Raw genomic sequence first — 20,068 nt, 5'->3', positions numbered from 1 at the left:
GAGAATGCTTTGCTTATCCTGCCTTAGAATTTGACTCACTATTCTAAAAAGGTTTAATATCTCGGGTAACATTAAAGAGAGAAATGGCCAGAATGCCATGTTGGTTTGAGTACCAAAAGAATAGTCCAGTGGGACTTATAGCATATGCAGGACTTGAGGTCCAGAAGAAGTGTTTGGAACACTGAGATATTTGTGGGAAACGGACATATATGTAGAAGAACTGTTTTTTTATAAGTCGGGATGATTCGCTTTCCCAAATACTTGAGGTATATTTCATTTCAGTAAGAATTGACTCGCTCTCCTTACATCAACAGGAATGATTTGTATCCTCTGAAGTAGACTGATGATCGGAAGAATTAGCAAGTGATTTGTGGGTAAAAGTAAGTGTAATTGAAAGTTTTTTTGGAGGGATCTTACAGAAAGAAAATGGAAAGTTTTTGGGAGGTTTTCTCAGTAAAGAGTCAGAGGAAGAGTTGACTGGTCCTTTAAATACATGTATGGTAATCACGGTACCGATAGTTTTATTTGTTAGTTTTATTTGTTACTTAGTTAGTATTAAATATGGTTAACATAACTAAAGCACTTCAAACTCCCTCAGATCTTTGGAGGGATGAAAGTAGACGCCATAATGCAGAATCCCAAATATACCAAAGATGGTAAAACAACACTTTGGATAAATTCTGATGGCTAAACTACACAAAACAACAACTAACTAACATAAACACAAAACTTCCAATCATCCGCGTGTGTGTGGGTATCAGTGCGGGTGTGTGTGTGTGTGTGTGTGTGTGTGTGTGTGTGTGTGTGTGTGTGTGTGTGTGTGTGTGTGTGTGTGTGTGTGTGTGTGTGTGTGTGGCTCAGAATAACGTCACGTCATGTGGACATATAGCCAAGATGACGGACCACGTCACATCACGTGAACCAAAGGGAAAATGGCAGACAACGATACTTAGACCAAAAGTAAAATGGCGAAACAACGCCGCGTGAGCCTAACAAAAAGGTCGGACCCCTTCACAACCAAACAAAATGGTGAGATAACGTCACGTGGATCTACCTTACATGTGATGGGCTGAGACAAAGGAACAGATGGCTGACCAAGTCACGTGGTGACTGGGTCGCGTGCTGTTTAACTACGGAGAAGGTTTCTCTACCCCGGTCTCTCTATCCTCCCATGCAGCACGACCTCTGCCACCTGGTCAAAAACAATCATCTAAAAGTGTCTGTAATGTGAGGTTTCATCAGTGTTTCAGAGTAAACCAGTTTTCTGTCTGGACTGCTCTGGACACCCAGACAGTTGAAGGACAACATGTGACTAAACTTGTGATTTGTATTTTCTAGTTTTACACAATTGTAGATGCTCACAAATTGGCTATTTCAGAGGTGTCCATTTTTTAGGAGTTTTTTAGTGCAGTTGGAAGCAAACTACCTGGTGATGATATCACCTACTCTCATCCACTTGGCATTATGAGAGCATTTAGCAGGAAAACCACAACTGCCTATGGTGTGTGGAAGAGTCATTTTTATTGACCATTGTTCATATGTATCAGTCATGCATATCCAAAACAGGTTCACTCCCCGTCGGGGAATCTAACCCGGGTCTTCTGTGTGACAGGTAGAGATTCTCTCCACTATACTAACGATGACATGTGTTAAATTTTGTTAGAGAAAGTACTCAATGGCCAATGGCCAAAGGAAATCCTGGATTTCTCCGAATACTCCAAGATGAGTGATTTTCAACTTCAGAGTGTAGAGTTCACCTTCTGGATTGCAGATGGAGGCTCTGTGGCTTAGTTGGTCAAAGCGCCTGTCTAGTAAACAGGAGATCCTGGTTCAAATCCCAGCAGAGCCTCTGAACTCAAATGTGTTGAGATGCCTCAAAGATCACATATCTCTCACTGCTGGTCCTGGCAGTATTTCTCACACGCTTGCTTAATTATAGCAGAGTACTTTGTCAAAAGTACTCCTGCTCTTAGTGAATGTTCTCTGTTTTGTCATTCTATTGAATAACTTCTAATCTCTCCTTATTTTTGTAATAACCGGAGAGGGTAGCTAAACCCAAGTGTCCTCTAAAGACTAAGGGCCTGATTTACTAAAGGTTTGCGTGCGTAAAAACGTGTGCAAACTTGACATCACCCGCAAACCAATGTGCAAGCTGATCTACTAACAGCGTGCAAAGAGGACTGCGCCTCTCAAATGAGCAAAATAGCACACGCTATTCATTTAGTACTTTTGCCCTGATGAATAATCAATATGGGGCGTACCCGCCAGAAAGCGCTAAATACTGGGAGGGGAAAATGCAAATAGGTTCATTTACCACACGCAATGAGATTTACCAAGCCTGAAAGTAATTGCGGGGATTGTGATTGCGTCTGTATTTAATACGTTCGAAAGGAAGGTGCTAATCTGCCCAGCATTACGCACCGATGGCTGCTGTTATTGTGGCAAGGAGGCGACATCGCCAAAATCAAAGAATACGCAGAGAGAAAGTCTTTATTCTGCTGCATGCTATTTTAAAAATGGTTGCACAAGTTTTATTAAAGGCCACTTTTTCTTTAGTTCTTCGCCTTATATCTTGCCACCTTCTTTTATTGTGCCCCCCTCCACTCGCCCACAAGCAGGACAAGCCTTTGTGCCAAAACTTTGTATTTTATTGATTATTTATCTTATTGAACGTGAAATCATCCTTCGTAAATTACATTTAATTAAAACCTGTGCTTATTAATCACAAAACACAGGTTAAACATCATGACCAAATCCGCTCCGACCCGCTGTGTCAGGATCAGCGCAGACAGACTGCAGCTTCGCCTGAATTATGGTTCCGCGTTAAATCGACGGCGTAGCCGAAGCGTAGGGTCGCGGTGCGGTGTGCGTCGCCGCGTACCCTACGCCGTCGGTTCTGCGTTGGTGTGACGCAGAACCATAAATCAGCCACCGGGAGCAAGGGCTCGCTGGGTTGATGTTGATCCGCGGACCAAACTTGTTAAGGAGCATCAAACTCACTCTTATCTATGGGAAATAACGCTAAAATATAAAGAAGGCTTCCCAAAGTGTGATCTATGGTGAAATAGGAAAATTAAGATGTGCAACTCTTCTAAAGGTGAGACATGCATTTAATTGACTTCATGGCGCCTTGGCGTTTATTATTACGCAAATGTGGAATGTTTGGGTCTGTCTAATTTCGTCAAATTAAATTAGCAGTTTTTTGTTTTTTTGCAGTTTGGGTGCACAATACACTTGTGTGTGTGTGTATTAAAAAGAGATTTTGCAGTATGTTGTGTAATTGAAACTGGTTTGCTGTGATCGTTGATGGAAAACTCATATTAAGCATTTACATCATATTGCGTTCTTGAACGCAATATGATGTAAATGCAGCCCCCCAATTAGATCGGTTCTGCCGCCGACTCTGTACCAACGGCATTTATTCTATCGCAGATTTTCTCCCATATTGCGTTTCTTTTGGTTTAAATTTCTTTGCTGTAGTTCATGAATGTGTTTATTTGCCTCTTCCACTAATATCTCTAACTCCAACTCGTCAAATTTCATTTTGCGCTTGCGACTATCCTGCTTTCCATCCAGACTCTCCATGGCGCAAACCGTAAGACACGCAACACCTCATTTAAATACTGAGGTTTGCACCTGTTATCAATTGCGTGAGCATTCTTAGTTGATCACCCGCAAAACACACAACAACAAACTTTTTCAGTGCACACGCAATTTAGTACTCTTTATTTAAGATCTTAGTAAATCAGGCTCTAAGCGTGAGTTAGGAGACCCGATTTAACTACCTGAAGGCGCTGTAACCACAGAGGGACTTGAACCCTCAATCTTCTGATCCGAAGTCAGACGCCTTGTCCATTAGGCCATGTGGTCCACGAGTTGCTCCTCTTTCTCAGAAAAAAAAAACAGTTAATCCTGCCATTTTAGTTAATGTGCTTCCCTTTGTTAAATGTACTAAGCGTTAGTGTACCAAACAGAGGAGAAGGTGAAGCCTTTAACTAACCTTGTGGATGACCAGACATTGGATACATTGGACAGTTCGCCCAGGGTGCAAAAGTAGCCAGGACGCCTCTGAATTGTACACGTTACCAAATGTAGCAACAGCGCCCTCTGCTGTTGTTCTTCTTCCTTAATCTTATACAAAAACATCTAAACAGGTATGAGACATATAAAAATGTTGGTTCAAACACTTGTAGAAATGGTCTTCATGGCTGTTGTGCTTCAACATTTGTTGTGTTATTTTCTTGTTATTCTTATTTTATTCATGTAAAAATGTGCTTTATAAAACAGAGCTGATCAGGCAGTTTTCATTCACCATAAAGTTTAAAGATTATTTACATTGAGTGTGGGTGCATTGCCTACAAATTGTTCAACTGGTCCAGATGAAGCTGATATGCTGCACCTGGGCAGCAGAGGGAGGAGCTGAAGGGAGCCTGACTGAGCGTCCTGGGTGTGTTCAAAACACCCACTACATTTGGAAACATTTGCAACGTTGTGGATAACGTGGAAGATTCATACTTCACCCTAACCTCTCGGTCACCTCAGAGGAGCAACTCGTGGACCACATGGCCTAATGGACAAGGCGTCTGACTTCGGATCAGAAGATTGAGGGTTCAAGTCCCTCTGTGGTTATAGAGCCTTCAGATAGTTAGATCTGGGGCCTTATGTACTAAGAGTGCGGCGCACAAAAAACGTGCGTACGTCACTTTCAACGCTCACGGTCAGATGTACAAAGAATGATGTGAACGTAGAAAGCTGCGGTCCGTCACTCACACATTACAGTAAGGCTGTTGTACGCACTTTTCTGAGGTTTGTCCGTTGGCGACACTCACTGGTGATGCAGTGAAGTGCAGAATATGAGGAAACGTAACGTCAACAATAAATTCACGACCACGTGAAGGACACGACAGTCCCGACATCACCAGATAAATTACACAAGAGTGGAGCTGCAACAATCTCACAATCAACCACATGATCTGAACAAACAACTAGAGGAGCTGAACGATTGAACCTGCAAATCCCGATGGAGCTTTGGCTCCGTTAGAGGAACCTGCTGATGCAGGATCAGGAGCGAGTCCTCAGGGACCAGACTGACCTGCTGGTCCAGGACTAAGACTGGACCATCAGCTGGTTCAGGTACCAAGAGAATCCTCCTGGATCTCTGCCTGAACTGGACCAGCTGCTCCGGTTCAGACATGATGCTTCAGCTGGAGCTGCTGACAGGTCGGACGTCACAGGAATTCAGACACTACCGCACTATATGCTACATACTGCAAAGTATGCACTGAATACTGCCTACTGAATGAAGGATTCAGTACGCTGCTCCAGCAGACCGTTCACACAGCAGTGTGCTACAGTGTATCCCAGAATGCATCTCGCACCAAAACGTCAGCGAAAGATGAGATTTAAAAGCAGACTAGAGTGTTTCTCAATCCTGGTCCTCGTGTTCCCTGTCCTGCATGTTTTAGATGTTTCCCTGCACCAACACAGCTGATTCTAATTAAAGGTCCTAATTAGCTGTCATCAAGGTCTGCACAACTCTGTTGATGACACACGTACTTTTATCACGGTGCGCTGAAGCAGGGAAACATCTAAAACATGCAGGAGGACCAGGATTGAGAAACACTGGACTAGAAGCTGTTGTAATTCCAGCTGTAGCGCTGTTAATATGCCACTTTATTACGTTTTAACATCTTTTAACATTCAGGCGTAAAAGTAAGGCGTAGAAATTTGATCCGATGTTTCGGGGATCAAAAGAGCCGCCGGTCCGGCCGCATCAGCAGCTCACGGCCGGAGAACTGACGCGATCGCCGGGTCAACCCACGGCCTCGTCCCGGGGAGAAACCTGCAGCCCTGTGGAGAATTGTCGCCGGCTGAAATAAATCATTTAGGAAAATAAATGTTGGTTTAATAGATGAAATCTAACAGTTGTAGCTGTCACGTTAGTTTGTCTGAATATAAAGTGAAGCTTCGTGTTGTTACTAGATGGATATAAATATACCACAGACAGATCAGAGCTGTATATCTTATAGCTCAGTGGGTTGATTAGCGACTTTCGTACAGCGAACGGGGGTTCGATTCCAGTTGGGCTCTATTTTGCAAATTTCCCCGATGTGGGACTAATAAAGGATTATCTTATCTTAAATGTTGAAATAGCAGTAAAACCACATTCATTGATGAAATGACATAAGGGATGGAAATGGATTTTAATAAATGTATTGAAATGAACATATCAGTCTATTGAAGTTAATTTTATTGTATTATTAACAAGTTCTCCTCTCTGTCGAGTAGCTCTCTCTCCATCTTCTCCTCCTTGTCCAAACCCTCTCTCTGCATCTATTTATTTCAGCTCCCGGACAAATTCTCTGTCAAAACACAGCAATGAAAAGTAGTTATTTCATGAAAAGACAACGAACTACCGATATATAACGTTGTCATAACACTTAGTTCACTTTTATTTACGGATAACTTAGCTAAGATAACTAACAAAAACCTAACATACTATTAAAAACCCACAATTTTTAATCGTTGTCCTTACACTAAATTGAATTAAAAAGGTTATATATTAAAGTTACTTACATTTATATTCCTCCTTCTCCCTCTCCACGGTGTAACTAGTCCTTTCTGCCGTCACATCACATCACTGTCCGGTTGCAGCTGTTTTCTCAATAAAGCTTTGAGAAAAAAAAGAAAAAATCGCTGCCCGGCCGAGGCCGCATTGCATTCTGGGATATTGTGAGCGAGGTAGCTGGTTTGAAGCATGCTGCAGATTTTTTTCCAGATCAGTACAACATCCGGGTATTTTTCGCACACTGCAGATTTCCTTCTGTTCACATACAGCATACCACTTACTACACTTTGGCCAAATCAGTGTATACTTGTAGTACAGTATGCCAATTCGAAAACGGCCACAGAGTTGGACGTGCTAATGCTACATCGAGAAGCAGATGCAGCCATGGTGGAGGCACAGGTGTGGGAAGATGCTGCAGAAGTTTTAGAAGAAATTAGCGTATCTACATACATGTTTGGTGCAAATGAGGGCCCTGTGGCTTAGTGGTCAAAGCGCCTGTCTAGTAAACAGGAGATCCTGGGTTCATCTCCCAGCAGAGCCTTTAAACTCACAACAGTAAGGATGTAACTCAGGTTAAGTTTAAAACCAAAGAATTCGTAGAGGATTCTTCCACATTTGGATCAATTCTTGCATTTGTGAATTTTGTCCTGGCGTTCCTTCTCCGGGTGGGTGGAGAAGTCCTGCCTCAGGTCGAGGATTTCAAGTATCTCGTTGTTCACGAGTGAGGGAACGATGGAGCGGGAGATTAAAGACGGATCGGTGCAGAGTCTGCAGTTATGCGGTCGCTGTACCGGACCGTCGTGGTGGAGAAGGAGGCCCTGTGGCTTAGTTGGTCAAAGCATCTGTCTAGTAAACAGGAGATCCTGGGTTGGAATCCCAGCAGAGCCTCTAAACTCATCTCTCTTTGGATGAGAGAAAGATTAGATATGTCTCATTCATTCATAGTTCATGGTGGTGAAATGGAAAAATGGCATGTAGCTTAAAAAAAGAAAGGTACTTAGGTTTCTTAACCAAACATTCCATTCTTAAGGTTCTTCTAAAACAGGGGTGTCCAAAGTCAGTCCTCGAGGGATGCAATCCTGCATGTTTTAGATGCGTATAATTGCTAGAATTAAGCAAGTGTGAGAAACACTGCCAGAACCAGCAGTGAGAGATATGTGATCTTTAGGGCGTCTCAAGACATTTGAGTTTAGAGGCTCTGCTGGGATTTGAACCAGGATCTCCTGTTTACTAGACAGGTGCTTTGACCAACTAAGCCACAGAGCATCCATCTGCAATCCAGAAGGTGAACTCTACACTCTGAAGTTGAAAATCAATCATCTTGGAGCATTTGGAGCAATCCAGGATTTCCTTTGTACATGTGCCATTGAGTACTTTCTCTAACAAACTTTAACACATGTCATCGTTAGTATAGTGGACAGAATCTCTGCCTGTCACGCAGAAGACTGGGGTTTGATTCCCCAACGGGGAGAGAACCTGTTTTGGATATGCATGACTGATAAACATGGTCAATAAGATAAAAATGACTCTTCCACACACCATAGGCAGTTGTGGTTTTCCTGCTAAAACAGACAAAACGGTGCTGTAAATCTTCCAGTGCATGATATTCTCTGTTCACTGATCCTGATCCAGAAGTTCAGCCTGGAAGAACCAGACAAGGACCTTTTTCAACTTTTTTTTTTCACCTTTTTCAAGCACAGTTCCTTACCATCAGTGTAGCCAATTATATAGTAATCATATATTTATATATATATATATATATATATAAAAATATAAATATAAATATTTCTATTCTATTCTGTGATCTTTTCTTGCCTCTCAATACAGTGTGATTTTGTTCTTTACTGCCTTGTTTTGTCTGCAGAAAATAAAAGGCTTCGAACCTGCATCATGAATTGACTTTTTATTTCAGTATGAAAATACCAACAATGGTCTCCACACAAAAACTTAAACGTAATAATTATCTGAAGGGGCATCAAAACCCAAACTAATTTTTATCTACCTACCTACCTACCTACCTACCTACCTACCTACCTACCTACCTACCTACCTACCTACCTACCTACCTACCTACCTACCTACCTATCTAAACTTGTTAACTTTAAACCAAAGTGTCCTCTATTTCATAATAGGAAAACTATTTTTCCTGGTGAAAAAACATTGGACCGATATAAAGGTTTAAAAGGAGATGGACACTGACTTTCCAATGACATTGATACACAGTTATTAAGTTCAAATACTGGAAAACTGAAGACTGACTTTTTCTAGACAGAAAGACTTCAATGGAAGAAAAACCTGCAAAGTTTAAAGCAGAATTGGGCAGCACTTCTTGTCATGTTTAAGAGGAACAACCACTGAAAGTTCCTCCAGGACTTTTCAAAACCTCTGAAATGCCTTGTATTTTAAAAAACATGAGAAAAAAAAAAAGAATGTGCCATAAAAAAGCGAGACTGGAATTTGCAAAAATGCATGTTGACAAGCCACAAAGCTTCTGGGAGAATGTCCTTTGGACAGATGAGACCAAACTGGAGCTTGTGGGTAAGGCACATCAACTCTATGTTCATAGACTCAAAAACCAAGCATACGAAGAAAAGAACACTGTCCCTACGGTGAAACATGGAGGAGGCTCAGTAATGTTTTGGGGCTGCTTTGCTGCATCTGGCACAGGGTGTCTTGAATGTGTGCAAGGTCAAATGAAATCTGAAGACTATCAAGGCATTCTGGAGAGAAATGTGCTACCTAGTGTCAGAAAGCTTGGTCTCAGTCGCAGGTCATGGATCTTCCAACAGGACAACGATCCAAAACACACAGCCAAAAACACCCAGGAATGGCTGAGAGAAAAGCGTTGGACTATTCTAAAGTTCCTTCCATGAGCCCAGATCTGAATCCCATTGAACATCTGTGGAAGGAGCTGAAACATGCCATTTGGAGAAGACACCCATCAAACCTGAGACAACTGGAGCAGTTTGCTCATGAGGAGTGGGCCAAAATACCTGTTGACAGCTGCAGAACGCTCATTGACAAATACAGAAATCGTTTAATTGCATTGAAATTCAAGTGATTTCAGTGAGAATTGTGGGTTTTTCCTTCTTTAACTGAGGGGTACCAACAATTTTGTCCACGTGTGTATATGGAAAAAGTTGTAAAATACGTCATTCATTGAAGGTGCGCCTTATAGTGCCGAAAATACGGTACATACTTTCAGTATTTATGCAAATGTACAATGGTCCATACATAATGACAAATATGTATGCTATAATGTCCACTTGTGCAATAACATCAGCACACACATGTCAGTGTGTGCCAGAAAAGTGGAATAGGGCAAAGTGCAATATGCATTAGCACTTTACAACTGTGAGCATTAGAGCACTTTAAAGAAGCAATGGGGCGACGTGTAATCTGCATCAACACTTAACAAACTCCTGCATTTAAGCACTTAGTACTTTAAACATGACGGTCACTTAATTGCTGGTATCAATTGTAACATGTTTTATTCCTTAATGATTTTTATCTAGCTCAGTCGTGTCTTTTAATGTTGTGTTTTTGTTGGTATGGATGTCATATCTTGTCTCCTTTGTCTGCTGGTGTCCGATTCTGTGTCTGGCATTAATTTGCCGTGGGGACGAACGGTGGAAATTAGCCTCTGGCTACAACCAGCATATTTACATGTGTTTATTAATATGTACAGTCCCTGTCAACAAATAAAAGTGAATTGAGTTGGTATTGCACTGGTGTAAAACTGGGGTTGCACTGGTACTGTCAGGAGGTTGTAGTGAGGACCCAGATGCAGGAGAGCAGGAGGCAGGAGTTCCCAAAAACTGTGGTTTATTAACTTAAAAACAGAACCAAAAACACTGTTGAGCAGGATACAAAAACCAAACTGTGAAAAAGAATCCAAAACTATGACAAAACCTGATGGGAAAAACATGGAGGGCAAAACAGTACGGACCAGCAAGGAGCAGGGGAAAGACAAGACCAGATATACACAAAGGTTAACGAGACACAGGTGCAGACGATCAGGGCAGATGGGAACAGGAAGGTCAGACAAGAACTTAAACACAAGGACATGGGCTTCAAAATAAAACAGGAAATGTCAACATGAAATATCAAACCCTGACAAGTACAGAAAAGGTACTGCTTTGGAACTGAACCGGTATTGCACTAACATTACAAGTGTACTGCACTGGTATTGACCTGCTGTTGCATTAGAATTTAACCGATGTTAAAATAAATCAGCAATGATCACAAATGTACACTTTTTATCCAGTGTGAATACGTTGGTAACTCCTTAGATTACCTGATGTGGCAAAACGTACACCACACTGATCACAGCTGTAATGCTTGTCTCTAGGGATGGGAATCGAGAACCGGGTCTTGTTGAGAACCGGTTCCCAGTGTTTTAATTCCTTGGAATCGTTTGCCTTTTTCGCAAACGATTCCCTTATCGATTCCAGTGGGCGCCAATGACGTCACCAAGCACGTTGCGCAACGTGCGCATTTGCGCCCAGCAGGAAAACACGGGGACAAAGCGGCATAAACGCTCGAAAGTTTGGTTACATTTTACCAAAAAGGATGACAACAGGGCGACAATTCTTGCAATGTGGACATTTTAACAAAGGGGGGAAACTGTTAGGACTCGGCCGGCTGATGCGCTGGGAGCGCGGAGTCAGCCGGTGTGTAGTAAGGCTGATTTATGGTTCCGCGTTACACCAACGCAGAGCCTACGACGTAGGGTTCGCGGCTACACGCACCGTACGGCGCGCGTCGCTGCGTACCCTACGCCGAGGGCTCTGCGTCGATTTATTGCGGAACCATAATTCATGCTTTAGAAGAGCTGCACTCTCGGCCACGCGGACGTGCCGGGCCGCGTCGGCGGACAGCGGAGCTCCTGACAGCTGCAGCTCGTCAGCTCATCTATGGAGAAGTTAAAGAGCATCTACCGCTAGCTTCTCCTTTCATCAAGGCATTCCCAACTTTGTTTTATTAAAACAAAGTTGATACTAAAATTGTTTCTTCTCCTTTTTTCCAAATGAGAATCGATAAGAGAATCGATAAAGAATCGAATCGTTAAGCAGAATCGAAAATGGAATCGGAATCGAAAAAATCTTATCAATTCCCATCCTTACTTGTCTCTAGTGTGAATGCGTTGGTGAGCCGCTAGGTGACTTGGATTGGTAAAAGCCCTTCCACACTGATCACACCTGTAAGGCTTTTCTCCAGTGTGAATACGTTGGTGTCTCGTTAGCCCACCTTGCTCGGCAAAAGCCGCTCCACACTGATCACACCTGTAAGGCTTTTCTCCAGTGTGAATACGTTGGTGTCTCGTTAGACCACCTTGTTGGGCAAAAGCCGCTCCACACTGATCACACCTGTAAGGCTTCTCTCCAGTGTGAATACGTTGATGTCTCTTTAGACCACCTTGCTCGGCAAAAGCCGCTCCACACTGACCACATCTGTAAGGCTTGTGTCCAGTGTGAATGCGTTGGTGAGTCGTTAGAGAACCTTGTCGGGCAAAAGCCGCTCCACACTGATCACAGCTGTAAGGCTTCTCTCCAGTGTGAATACGTTGATGTCTCGTCAAATGACCTTGCACGGCAAAAGCCGCTCCACACTGATCACACCTGTAAGGCTTTTCTCCAGTGTGAATACGTCGGTGACTCGTTAGAGAACGTTGCTCGGCAAAAGCTGCTCCACACTGATCACACCTGTAAGGCTTCTCTCCAGTGTGAATACGTTGATGTTTCCTTAGGTTACCTTGTTGGGCAAAAGCCGCTCCACACTGATCACAGCTGTAAGGCTTCTCTCCAGTGTGAATACGTTGGTGAGTCGTTAGAGAACTTTGGTGGGCAAAAGCCGCTCCACACTGATCACACCTGTAAGGCTTGTCTCCTCCAGTGTGAATACGTTGGTGGTTTATTAGATCAAATTGTCGGGTAAAAGCCACCCCGCAGTGATCACAGCTGTACAGTTCATCACCAGTGTGAGTTTTCTTATGGATCTTCAGGTTTGATGAAGTGGTGAAGACTTGCTCGCAATGATCACAGCTGTATCTTTTGGGTCTTCCTTTAGGATTCTGTAACAGAGAAGATGACTTACATTATCTTGGCTGCATTATCAAAAGCCTTTTCAGTTTCAAGTATGGAGCTAGAACAGTCTCATAATTCACAAATGCACACGCCGATCCACAAACGCAAAAGGACAAAATTCACAAATGCACAGACCGATTCACAAATGCACAGAACAATTCACACGTGCGTAGGACAAGATACACAAATGTATTTTTGATGCACACAAATATAACCTGATTTACAAACGTTTTTTTTTTTTCTCTGTGAGCTGCGCTGGATTTGCGTGTGACTTTTGAGACTCCCCTGACTTGACTCGATTCAAAAAATGAATTTTTTTTAACACGGAAGGATCTGCAGCCAATCAGATATCTTCCTTCGTTTCAGCCAATCATGAGCGCACCCCACGTGGGGGACGATTTACTCGTAAACCAATCAGATTAAAGGGGCGGATACACCTGCTGTTTGAGCTGCGTTGCGCCGTTCGCTTAGAAAAGTGATTAATATTTCGAGTTGGTGGAGTAAAGATGAATGAACAAGACAGCAACACGGGATGGAGAGGAGGTCACTGCTCTGCTTTTCTTGTGATCTCGGTAAAGAAAACAGCTCGATCATAGATGGTTTCTCGGGCCGTTCAACCAGAGCCGTCGGGAGACTGGAAAGCTCCAAGTCCTGCCGATTTAGCAAATGATGATGAGAAACAGCAGAGATATTTATGTATGTATCACCAGCCACCCGCCCCACTAGGTAATGAAGCCTATAATCGGGGACCAGAGAGAATGCAGTTCTGCCGAATTATGTTTAGTGGAGGCAGATATTATCTCATTACTGATATGATTTAACAGAAGATTCCTAAATTGATTAATACATAGATTGGATTTTTGTTTCCAGTTGATTAGAATGGTTTTCTTTGCGATACATAAGGCAGTGAGAACCAAGTGAGCCAGGTTAGATTCCATGTGGATGTCTCCCAAGTGACCTAGTATACATAGTGTGGGGAACACTATAATTCTCTAATTGAGCCATGTGGATAAATCCTCACAAATTTCCATCCAGAACCTCTGTACCGGTGTACAAAACCACAAAGCATGCATATAATTATCAGGGGTGTTCTCTGTGCACTGTGAGCAGATATTAGAGGTCGCAAAACCCATCTGGAACATCCTTTGTCCTGTATAATGTATTCTGTAAAGAACTTTGTACTGTATAAGTTGCAAGTTTGGATTCTTGGTCATAGTGAAAGTATTTAAACACATTTGTGACCAAGAGATTTGGTTAGTGTTAAGAGAGAGATCAGCCGCCCATTTGGAAAACGGAAGAGACTCTTTAGAGATTATCTATTTTGGACATAAACCTGTAGAGTTTCGATAGTAATTTTGGGGTGTTTAGATTAAGTAACTATTATCTTAGCGGGAAGTTGCAGATCCAGTTGGTTGAGTTTATATTTTGTATGTATTATGGACTTAAGTTGTTGGTATTCTAAAAATGTGTTAATGCTAATTCCATATTGAACAGTGAGTAATAATGACTTGGATTTATATAGCGCCCTTCTAGGCACCCAGAGCGCTTTACAGAAATCATTATTCATTCATACACATTCTCACAAGCTACATTTGTAGCCACAGCTGCCCTGGGGCAGACTGACGGAAGCGTGGCTGCCATATTGCGCCTAATGGCCCCTCCGACCACCACCAACATTCATACACATTCAAACACATTCACACGGGGCAAGGTGGGTAAGGTGTCTTGCCCAAGGACACTACAACGGCAAACTGGGACAGAGTGGGATTCGAACCGCCGACCTTCCGATCATTGGACGATCCGCTCTACCACCTGAGCTACTGCCTCCCCATATTGAACAGTGAGGGCCCGATTTACTAAGATCCTAAATAAAGAGTACTAAATTGCGTGTGCACTGAAAAAGTTTGCGCGTGCTGTTGTTGTGTGTTTTGCGGGTGATCAACTAAGATTGCGTGCGCAATTGATAACAGGTGCAAACCGCAGTATTTAAATGAGGTGTTGCGTGTCTTATTTGTCTTACTTGTTTGCGCCATGGAGAGTCTGGATGGAAAGCAGGATATAGTCCCAAGCGCAAAATGAAATTTGACGAGTTGGAGTTAGAGATATTAGTGGAAGAGGCAAATTGTTGTATTCAGCACCCCTGCCGTGAAAAGCACCCCCTCGTATATCCAATGATAAGTAGACCAAGAAAAAAAACAACACACTGACACTTCAATATATTTATATATACACACTCACACAAACACATACTTAGGAGTTTATATTATATATATTTACAAATATTATGGAAGACAACACAGTAAGCAGGCTATTAATTAATGACATCAATAACCATTCACCCGATTTTTTTTGTTTTTACCCGAATCCATGAGCGCATTTAAACATGAATCATTAACACAAAACTGGACGCTAAACAGAACATGGACAACAGAACATGAACAGAACACGGAATGAGAATATCATTTTTGTCAGACGAGGGGGTGCTTTTCACGGCAGGGGTGCATACTGCACAACACCGGGGTATGACTGCAGAACAAGTATAGGCGCACAATGAGAAACACTTTTTTCTCCATGAAAACACGCGATTTATTTATTATCACAAATAAAAAAATGAATGTGCCTCCTGTGGCAACCTTTTGCTGAATAATACTCGATTTAACATTCAAATAAAATATTTCTCCTTTTGCATGTGGAGATTAGCACCTTCCTTTCGAACGTATTAAATACAGACGCAATCACAATCCACGCAAAAACTTTCAGGCTTGGTAAATCTCATTGCGCGTGGTAAATGGACCAATTTGCATCTTTCCTTCCCAGTATTTAGCGATTTCTGGTGGGTACGCCCCATATTGATTATTCATCAGGGCAAAAGTACTAAATGGATTGCGTGTGCTATTTTGCGCATTTGAGAGACGCAGTCCTCTTTGCACGCTGTTAGTAGATCAGCTGTCACTTTGGTTTGCGGGTGCTGTCAAGTTTGCACACGTTTTTACACACGCAAACCTTTAGTAAATCGGGCCCTGAGTGTATTAAAAAGGTACAACCTGTCCACTTATGATTATATGTTGTAGATACTTTATTCTTTGGTCTCTCCATTGAGTAAAGTTTCCAGATTTCCAAATCATTGCAAAACACTTGTTCTGAATCCAGCCATTGACTATCTAGTGAGTGATTTTTGCACCATTTTAAAATATACTGTAACTTATTAACTAAGAAATAATACTGGAAGTTAGGTACGTCTTTCATTCTTTCTTTCGACGAAAGGAGGGCCTTTTTGCACCCCTAAACATGCCCCAAGTCACCAACCTTTGCACGCAAGCCAAGCCTGGAGAAAAATTTGATAATAGTTTGCATTAATGGGCGTGACAAAATGGCTCAACAGCGCCCCCTAGAAAACTTTGTGCCTCAAGCCCCACAATACGGTTTGACGTACATGCACGAAAATCGGTACACACCTGTATCCTGTCGCAACTTAAAGAAAAGTCTCTTGGCACCATGGCCGAAACCGAACAGGAAGTCGGCCATTTTGAATTAGTCGTGTAATTTTGGCGCAATTTATGCCATTCCTTCGGCAGTTAATACGACCCGAACCGTAACGTGCACCCAGGTGTGTTATACATCAAAATGTGCGTCTCCATCCTGCGACGACGCACATTACTTTTCTCTTTCAAAAGCGTTACCGTGGCGACACTAGACGCCAAAAAGCGCGCCCACCCATCATCTGATTGGTCCATATTTGATAGTTCCCCAAAAGTCACCAAATTTTGACGCAAGCCAGGCCTGGTGATAAATTTGATATTTCATGGTTTGCATTAATGGGCGTGGCAAGATGGCTCAACAGCACCCTCTAGAAAACTTTTCTCTGCCATAACTTTTGAATGGTTTGACATAAAGACTCGTGGGTGGTGTCATCAGACATGGTTTTGAGTCCTTGACCATAATTGGTGCAAATTAGCCCAGCCCCTTCTTTTGATTGGTTGATATTTCATAGTTCCTATTTTCTGCCATAACTTTTGAATGGTTTGCGTAGAAAGTCGTGGGTGGTGTCATTTCTGATATGCTTATGGGGGGCGGTGGCCATGAGTGCGAGGGCCCGTTCATCGCTGCTTGCAGCTTTAATTATTTTTTTTTTTGCACGTTTGTCAAACTTAAATATTTCAGATCAAACAAATTTAAATAGTAAACAAAGATAACAAGTAAAAACAAAATGCAGTTTTTAAATGAAGGTTTTTATCATTGAGGGGGAAAAAAAATCCAAACCTACAGAGCCCTGTGTGAAAAAGTGATTGCACCCCCTTTTTAAAACATAAATTAACTGTGGTTTTTCACATCTTTGGAAAGCCGAGTTCAATTTCTCCAACCACACCCAGGCCTGATTACTGCCACACCTCTTCTCAATCAAGAAATAACTTAAATAGGACCTGCCTGACAAAGCGAAGTAGACCAAAAATCCTCAAAAGCTAGACATCATGCTGCGATCCAAAGACATTCAGGAACAAATGAGAAACAAAGTAATTGAGATCTATCAGTCTGGAAAAGGTTACAAAGCCATTTCTAAAGCTTTGGGACTCTAGCGAACCACAGTGAGAGCCTTTATCCACAAATCAGGGCTCCAGAGTGCGACCTATTAGGTCGCATATGCGACCTAATTTATTAAGGTGCGAGTTAAAATTTAATGAGGTCGCTCCGGTGCTACTTGCAAGAGGACTAGTGGAAACAAAAAAATATTTTATATTTTTTTCACTCGGCTGTGTTAGTGCATTAATGGAGTGGTTGATAATACAATCTTACTTTCTGGCTCATTCCTGCGAGTCCTATTTCTCCTCTCTCTCTGCCTGCCTGTCTGCCTGCACCTGGTACGGTCTGCGCACGTTACGTACACGCAGCACGCTCCAAAGGGTAAACAAAGCGATGCAGTATGAAGCGGTCTATAGTCGATTATTTTAAGAAGAAAATGTGCCAGAGGCAACCATGGTAGGCTTGCCACCCGTCCCTTGAAATACGGAATTGTTTGGTAATTGGGAATTAAAAGTTGCGTTCCGTATTGAACCAATACGGAACCCCTTTGCGCTCCGTTGCCTAGTTAAGCCTGAATTATGGTTCTGCGTTAAATCGACGCAGAGCCTACGCCGTAGAGTACGCGGCGACGCGCAACGTACGGCGTAGGCTCTGCGTTGGTCTGACGCGGAACCATAAATCAGCCTTTACCTCTCACTGCTGCTAACTTCACCGACACACGCGACTTTAAACAAAAAAAAAGTCAAGTCAAGATGTCTCCAGAGGCTCCAGACACCCCACCTCGTCCTAAAAGAGGAAGCAGAGGTCTCCCGGAGGTGTCAGACAGCATGCTGCAGGAACAACGTAATATAACGTCCCAGAGGAGCCAGGCTCCTGTTGCACAGTTCCTCATACCTGAAACATCCCCTGAGCTTGATATGGTGTGATATGGGACGTATATTATGCTCTTATTTATTGGTCATAATATACAGATGAAGGTCGGAAAATTAGAATATATTGCTAAACTTAATTCGTTTCAGTAAATTCAACTAAAAGGTGAAACAAATATATTATTTCCCACTACATGCAAAGTGAGATATTTCAAGCCTTTATTTGTTATAATTTTGATGACTATGGCCCACAGCTAATGAAAACCCAAAATAAAAAATCTCAAAAAATTTGAATATTTTATGAAATCAATAAAGAATTAAATAATCAAAATTATAACAAATAGTTCAGTGGAGCTCATGAATTGAGCTCCTCATCACTGAACTTTGAGCAGACTGTTCGGACTTCCACACCACAGTTCTGAAAGACAAGGAGCTGCTTGTCTTTTGTCGTTTTGTCATTTAATTTAGGTGTGGTTCTGTTTAACTGCCCAATGCAGGCACACTTTGTTTAATTTACTATAACCATGCTCAGGTTCAGGCTGTCTGTACAGTCATGAAAGTTCAATGCTATTACAGCATTTAGTTTTTTCATATAAAATATATACATTTCTATGCATTTTAGATGTTTTGGGGATGTCCCTTTTTGAGCACTTGCGAAAATCGCTGAAATCGGGACGTTCCTTATTTCTATTTCTGAAATGTGGCAACCCTAGTGGGGAGAAGAAAAAAAAGTACAGCTTTCAACAACAATGGCTGGCACAGTTTCCTGTGGTTAAGATACGAGGGACAGGCCATGGTGTGTGTCCACTGTAGGGCATATGTGGCCCGTCAGTTGCAGGAAGGAATGTAACTAATGTTAATTGAGGGAACCTTATTGTAGTGTTTCTAAATATGTTATGTGCAATGAAAAATATGGTGCTACCTTATTTGTTTTGGTGCTACTAAATGAAAAGCTAGGTGGCACCAGTGCTACCTGTGAAAAAGTTAGTCTGGAGCCCTGCCACAAATGGAGAAAACATGGAAGAGTGGTGAACCTTCCCAGGAGGCCGGCCGACCAAAATGACCGAGAGAGCAGCAACGACTCATCCAAGAGTCACAAAAGACCCCAGAACAACATCCAAAGACCTGCAGGCCTCACCTGCCTCAATTAAGGTCAGTGTTCATGACTCCACCATAAGAAAGAGACGGGGCAAAAATGGCTGCATGGCAGAGTTCCAAATCCAAAACCACTGCTGAGCAAAAACAACATAAAGGCTCGTCTCAGTTTTGACAGAAAACATCTTGATGATCCCCAAGACTTTTGGGAAAATACTCTGTGGACTGAAAAGACAAGTTAAACTTTTTGGAAGGTGTATGTCCCATTACATCTGGCGTAAAAGTAACAGCATTTTAGAAAAGGAACATCATAGCAACAGTAAAACATGGTGGTGGTAGTGTGATGGTCTGGGGCTGTTCTGCTGCTTCAGGACCTGGAAGACTTGCTATGGTAAATGGAACCATGAATTCTGCTGTCTACCAAAACATCCTGAAGGAGAATGTCCGGCCATCTGTTGGTGACCTCAAGCTGAAGCCACTTGGGTTCTGCAGCAGGACAATGATCCAAAACACACCAGCAAATCCACCTCTGAATGGCTTCAGAAAAACTAAATGAAGACTTTGGAGTGGCCAAGTCAAAGTCCCGACCTGAATCCAATTGAGACATGATTGTGGCATTACCTTAAAAAGGCGGTTCATGCTGGAAAAGCCTCCAATGTGGCTGAATTGCAACAATTCTGCAAACATGAGTGGGCCAAAATTCCTCCACAGCTCTGTAAAAGACTCATTGCCAGTTATCGCAAACGCTTGATTGCAGTTGTTGCTGCTAAGGGTGGAACAACCAGTTATTAGGTTTGGGGGGAATCACTTTTTCACACAGGGCCATGTAGGTTTGGATTTTTCTTTCCCCTTAATAAAAACCTTCATTTAAAAACTGCATTTTGTGTTTACTTGTGTTATCTTTGTCTAATATTTAAAGGGGACCTATTATG

At 42.4% G+C, this 20,068-nt stretch overlaps 1 protein-coding gene and 6 non-coding genes across 7 annotated transcripts in view; 4 read left to right on the top strand and 3 right to left on the bottom strand.

Moving 5' to 3' along the window:
* The first annotated feature begins 1,776 nt into the window (after positions 1-1,776).
* Positions 1,777-1,849, top strand: trnat-agu (transfer RNA threonine (anticodon AGU)). Its single transcript has one exon. It is a non-coding gene; the product is annotated as a tRNA-Thr (tRNA).
* Positions 1,850-3,797: 1,948 nt separating this feature from the next.
* trnar-ucg (transfer RNA arginine (anticodon UCG)) lies at positions 3,798-3,870 on the bottom strand. Its single transcript has one exon. It is a non-coding gene; the product is annotated as a tRNA-Arg (tRNA).
* Positions 3,871-4,556: 686 nt separating this feature from the next.
* Positions 4,557-4,629, top strand: trnar-ucg (transfer RNA arginine (anticodon UCG)). The gene has a single exon. It is a non-coding gene; the product is annotated as a tRNA-Arg (tRNA).
* A 2,407-nt stretch (positions 4,630-7,036) lies between these two features.
* trnat-agu (transfer RNA threonine (anticodon AGU)) lies at positions 7,037-7,109 on the top strand. The gene has a single exon. It is a non-coding gene; the product is annotated as a tRNA-Thr (tRNA).
* Positions 7,110-7,382: 273 nt separating this feature from the next.
* On the top strand, positions 7,383-7,456 carry trnat-agu (transfer RNA threonine (anticodon AGU)). Its single transcript has one exon. It is a non-coding gene; the product is annotated as a tRNA-Thr (tRNA).
* Positions 7,457-7,761: 305 nt separating this feature from the next.
* trnat-agu (transfer RNA threonine (anticodon AGU)) lies at positions 7,762-7,834 on the bottom strand. Its single transcript has one exon. It is a non-coding gene; the product is annotated as a tRNA-Thr (tRNA).
* A 2,542-nt stretch (positions 7,835-10,376) lies between these two features.
* LOC133452339 (zinc finger protein 502-like) overlaps positions 10,377-20,068 on the bottom strand; it is an 81,676-nt gene continuing 71,984 nt past the window's right edge. The window contains exon 2 of the mRNA XM_061731589.1: positions 10,377-12,641. Within this exon, the coding sequence (XP_061587573.1) occupies positions 11,691-12,641 (951 nt within the window). The 3' untranslated portion in view covers positions 10,377-11,690. The remainder of the gene's footprint in view (positions 12,642-20,068) is intronic.

The sequence above is a fragment of the Cololabis saira genome, chromosome 10 (assembly GCF_033807715.1).
Source record: "Cololabis saira isolate AMF1-May2022 chromosome 10, fColSai1.1, whole genome shotgun sequence".
Lineage (NCBI taxonomy): Eukaryota > Metazoa > Chordata > Actinopteri > Beloniformes > Belonidae > Cololabis > Cololabis saira.
The sequence above is the reverse complement of the archived record's forward strand: the minus strand, read 5'-3'. Positions and strand labels throughout refer to the sequence as shown.